Below are 5,335 nucleotides of genomic sequence, written 5' to 3' on the forward strand. Positions count from 1 at the left end.
CACAGCAGCACATCTAGATTTTGACGTGGGTCCTAGGGATGGGATTCAGATCTCTATACCGCTTAACAAGCTTTTACTGATTACGCTATCTCCTCATCTCCTTGTTCACAATTTTAAGAGTTTCCTATTTTAATCTAAATATGGAGACAATTTGTAACAAGTGTAAAAACACAGTATTTCCTGGAAAGGTTTAGGATGAAGTTTAAACTTTATTACCATCTAATGATCTCATGTAAAGATTCATACTCTTAAAAAAAGACTCTAACATCATCAAACTGAGACCATCTTGAAGGTTAAACAATACCAAACAAGTCAGCTGTCAGAGTTCCCACATTAATCTTCCTCCTGAGATTGCTCTTCCGAGTGAGTTTTCATATGTTTGGTAAGAGAAGCATTTTGTTTGAAGGCTTTACCACATTCAACACACTCATAGGGTTTCTCTCCAGTGTGGGATCTCTGATGAATAACAAGTTGTGATTTTGCACTGAAGGCTTTTCCGCACTCATAACATTCAAAGGGCTTCTCCCCTGTATGAGTTCTCTGATGTACAATGAGGTGTGACTTCTGACTTAAGGCTTTTCCATATTCTACACACTCATAGGGTTTCTCTCCTGTATGAACTCTCTGGTGTTGAGTAAGACCCTCAATTTGCTTAAAGGCCTTACCACATTGATTACATTCTAAGGGGCAATCCCCGGTGTGAGTTCTCAGATGGTAGGTAAGAGATGAGCTATGTCCAAAGGCTTTGCCGCACTCCTTACATTTATAAGGTTTCTCCTTTGTGTGAGTTCTTTGATGGATAACTAGGTGTGACTTTTTGCTAAAAGTCTTCCCACACTCAGTACATTCAAATGGCTTCTCGCCTGTATGAATTCGCATGTGTTTAGTCAGGGATGAGCCATACTTAAAAGCTTTGCCACATTCATTACATTCATAGGGTATTTCGCCCATGTGTGTTCCCACATGTTCGGTGAGAGATGAATTATATCTGAAGGTTTTGCCACATTCCTTACACTCGTACGGCTTCTCGCCCGTGTGAGATCTTATGTGTTGCATAAGGTTTGAGCTGTGCCTAAAGGTTTTGCCACATTCGTTACATTTGTCGGGCTTTTCTCCGGTATGGATTCTCAGGTGGTCAGTGAGGGCATGTTTGTGACCGTGGGCTTTGCCACACTGGACACACTCGTATGGCTTTTCCCCGGTGTGAGTTCTCTGAAGAACGACAAGGTGGGACTTTTGGCTGACAGCTCCCCTGCATTTGTTACATTCATATGGTTTCTCCCCGGTATGAGTTCTTTGATGGTCAAGGAGCCCCTGTTTATGGGTGAGGACCTTCCCACATTGATTACATTCATAAGGTTTCCCAGAGCCTGGAGCCTTGTTGGGTTTAGATGGACTACGGCAGGGCGATTTCAGTTTCTCCCCGGTATGAATTTTGTCTCCCTTGGTATGGGACGCGCTATGACGGCATACTTTCTCACATTGCTTGCCTGTATGGTTTTTGTCACCTTTACCAAACAATTTATTGTTGGGTGACTTGTCACATTTCTTTCTAGTTGAAATCTCATCTTTGTTCACATCGGATGCAGAACGGTGAGTGATTTCCTATATTCGATAGCTGTATCGGGTTTCTTTTCGCAGAGTTTTTAATCTGACTGGGTAAGTCTAAATTCTGATTCAAGTTCTTCCCATACAAATTGGATTTATGCAATCTTTTTTCAGAAGGATCGTGTTTTGAATGGACATTTTTCTTCTCCAACAAAGTACACTAACTGCTTTTCTTACTGTTTGAACTTTTCTTCCTGAATGTCACTTCTGTAGTGAGTTTCCTTTGGAATTTCTGCTTCCCCTCCGTCTGTGCACCATCTTGTTGGACCTCTAAAATAGAATTGATGAGCCTTGGGCAGCACCCCGCGAGCAAACTTGAGCCTTGGGACCACAGGTAAGACCAACTTGTCTGCTGCAAGAAAGCTGCCTGGTAAACTCAAGACACGGGCCCACAGGAACAGCTGAAGACCTGTAGAGAGGAAAAACTACACGCCCGAAAGCAGAACACTCTGTCCCCATAACTGACTGAAAGAGAGGGAAACAGGTCTACAGCACTCCTGACACACAGGCTTATAGGACAGTCTAGCCACTGTCAGAAATAGCAGAACAAAGTAACACTAGAGATAATCTGATGGCGAGAGGCAAGCGCAGGAACCCAAGCAACAGAAACCAAGACTACATGCCATCATCGGAGCCCAATTCTCCCACCAAAACAAACATGGAATATCCAAACACACCAGAAAAGCAAGATCTAGTTTCAAAATCATATTTGATCATGATGCTGGAGGACTTCAAGAAAGACATGAACACACTTAGGGAAACACAGGAAAACATTAATAAACAAGTAGAAGCCTACAGAGAGGAATCGCAAAAATCCCTGAAAGAATTCCAGGAAAACACAATCAAACAGTTGAAGGAATTAAAAATGGAAATAGAAGCAATCAAGAAAGAACACATGGAAACAACCCTGGATATAGAAAACCAAAAGAAGAGACAAGGAGCTGTAGATAAAAGCCTCACCAACAGAATTCAAGAGATGGAAGAGAGAATCTCAGGAGCAGAAGATTCCATAGAAATCATTGACTCAACTGTCAAAGATAATGTAAAGCGGAAAAAGCTACTGGTCCAAAACATACAGGAAATCCAGGACTCAATGAGAAGATCAAACCTAAGGATAATAGGTATAGAAGAGAGTGAAGACTCCCAGCTCAAAGGACCAGTAAATATCTTCAACAAAATCATAGAAGAAAACTTCCCTAACCTAAAAAAAGAGATACCCATAGGCATACAAGAAGCCTACAGAACTCCAAATAGATTGGACCAGAAAAGAAACACCTCCCGTCACATAATTGTCAAAACACCAAACGCACAAAATAAAGAAAGAATATTAAAAGCAGTAAGGGAAAAAGGTCAAGTAACATATAAAGGCAGACCTATCAGAATCACACCAGACTTCTCGCCAGAAACTATGAAGGCCAGAAGATCCTGGACTGATGTCATACAGACCCTAAGAGAACACAAATGCCAGCCCAGGTTACTGTATCCTGCAAAACTCTCAATTAACATAGATGGAGAAACCAAGATATTCCATGACAAAACCAAATTTACACAATATCTTTCTACAAATCCAGTGCTACAAAGGATAATAAATGGTAAAGCCCAACATAAGGAGGCAAGCTATACCCTAGAAGAAGCAAGAAACTAATCGTCTTGGCAACAAAACAAAGAGAATGAAAGCACACAAACATAACCTCACATCCAAATATGAATATAACGGGAAGCAATAACCACTATTCCTTAATATCTCTCAACATCAATGGCCTCAACTCCCCAATAAAAAGAAATAGATTAACAAACTGGATACACAACGAGGACCCTGCATTCTGCTGCCTACAGGAAACACATCTCAGAGACAAAGACAGACACTACCTCAGAGTGAAAGGCTGGAAAACAACTTTCCAAGCAAATGGTCAGAAGAAGCAAGCTGGAGTAGCCATTCTAATATCAAATAAAATCAATTTTCAACTAAAAGTCATCAAAAAAGATAAGGAAGGACACTACATATTCATCAAAGGAAAAATCCACCAAGATGAACTCTCAATCCTAAATATCTATGCCCCAAATACAAGGGCACCTACATATGTAAAAGAAACCTTACTAAAGCTCAAAACACACATTGGACCTCACACAATAATAGTGGGAGATTTCAACACCCCACTCTCATCAATGGACAGATCATGGAAACAGAAATTAAACAGAGATGTAGACAGACTAAGAGAAGTCATGAGCCAAATGGACCTAACGGATATTTATAGAACATTCTATCCTAAAGCAAAAGGATATACCTTCTTCTCAGCTCCTCATGGTACTTTCTCCAAAATTGACCATATAATTGGTCAAAAAACGGGCCTCAACAGGTACAGAAAGATAGAAATAATCCCATGCGTGCTATCGGACCACCACGGCCTAAAACTGGTCTTCAATAACAATCAAGGAAGAATGTCCACATATACTTGGAAATTGAACAATGCTCTACTCAATGATAACCTGGTCAAGGAAGAAATAAAGAAAGAAATTAAAAACTTTTTAGAATTTAATGAAAATGAAGGTACAACATACCCAAACTTATGGGACACAATGAAAGCTGTGCTAAGAGGAAAACTCATAGCGCTGAGTGCCTGCAGAAAGAAACAGGAAAGAGCATATGTCAGCAGCTTGACAGCACACCTAAAAGCTCTAGAACAAAAAGAAGCAAATACACCCAGGAGGAGTAGAAGGCAGGAAATAATCAAACTCAGAGCTGAAATCAAACAAGTAGAAACAAAAAGGACCATAGAAAGAATCAACAGAACCAAAAGTTGGTTCTTTGAGAAAATCAACAAGATAGATAAACCCTTAGCCAGACTAACGAGAGGACACAGAGAGTGCGTCCAAATTAACAAAATCAGAAATGAAAAGGGAGACATAACAACAGGTTCAGAGGAAATTCAAAAAATCATCAGATCTTACTACAAAAACCTATATTCAACAAAACTTGAAAATCTTCAGGAAATGGACAATTTCCTAGACAGATACCAGGTACCGAAGTTAAATCAGGAACAGATAAACCAGTTAAACAACCCCATAACTCCTAAAGAAATAGAAGCAGTCATTAAAGGTCTCCCAACCAAAAAGAGCCCAGGTCCAGACGGGTTTAGTGCAGAATTCTATCAAACCGTCATAGAAGACCTCATACTAATATTATCCAAACTATTCCACAAAATTGAAACAGATGGATCACTACCGAATACCTTCTACGAAGCCACAATTACTCTTATACCTAAACCACACAAAGACACAACAAAGAAAGAGAACTTCAGACCAATTTCCCTTATGAATATCGACGCAAAAATACTCAACAAAATTCTGGCAAACCGAATCCAAGAGCACATCAAAACAATCATCCACCATGACCAAGTAGGCTTCATCCCAGGCATGCAGGGATGGTTTAATATATGGAAAACCATCAACGTGATTCATTATATAAACAAACTGAAAGAACAAAACCACATGATCATTTCATTAGATGCTGAGAAAGCATTTGACAAAATCCAACACCCCTTCATGATAAAAGTCCTGGAAAGCATAGGAATTCAAGGCCCATACCTGAACATAGTAAAAGCCATATACAGCAAACCAGTCGCTAACATTAAACTAAATGGAGAGAAACTTGAAGCAATCCCACTAAAATCAGGGACTAGACAAGGCTGCCCACTCTCTCCCTACTTATTCAATATAGTTCTTGAAG

At 40.0% G+C, this 5,335-nt stretch overlaps 1 protein-coding gene across 1 annotated transcript; it reads right to left on the reverse strand.

The window, feature by feature from the left end:
• On the reverse strand, positions 1–1,585 carry Zfp37-ps6 (zinc finger protein 37, pseudogene 6). The gene has a single exon (XM_063261287.1). It carries the CDS (start codon positions 1,054–1,056, stop codon positions 334–336), a length of 723 nt encoding a protein of 240 aa, XP_063117357.1. The 5' UTR covers positions 1,057–1,585; the 3' UTR covers positions 1–333.
• Positions 1,586–5,335: the final 3,750 nt, after the last annotated feature.

Source organism: Rattus norvegicus, chromosome 5, assembly GCF_036323735.1.
Source record: "Rattus norvegicus strain BN/NHsdMcwi chromosome 5, GRCr8, whole genome shotgun sequence".
In the NCBI taxonomy this organism is placed as follows: Eukaryota; Metazoa; Chordata; class Mammalia; order Rodentia; family Muridae; genus Rattus; species Rattus norvegicus.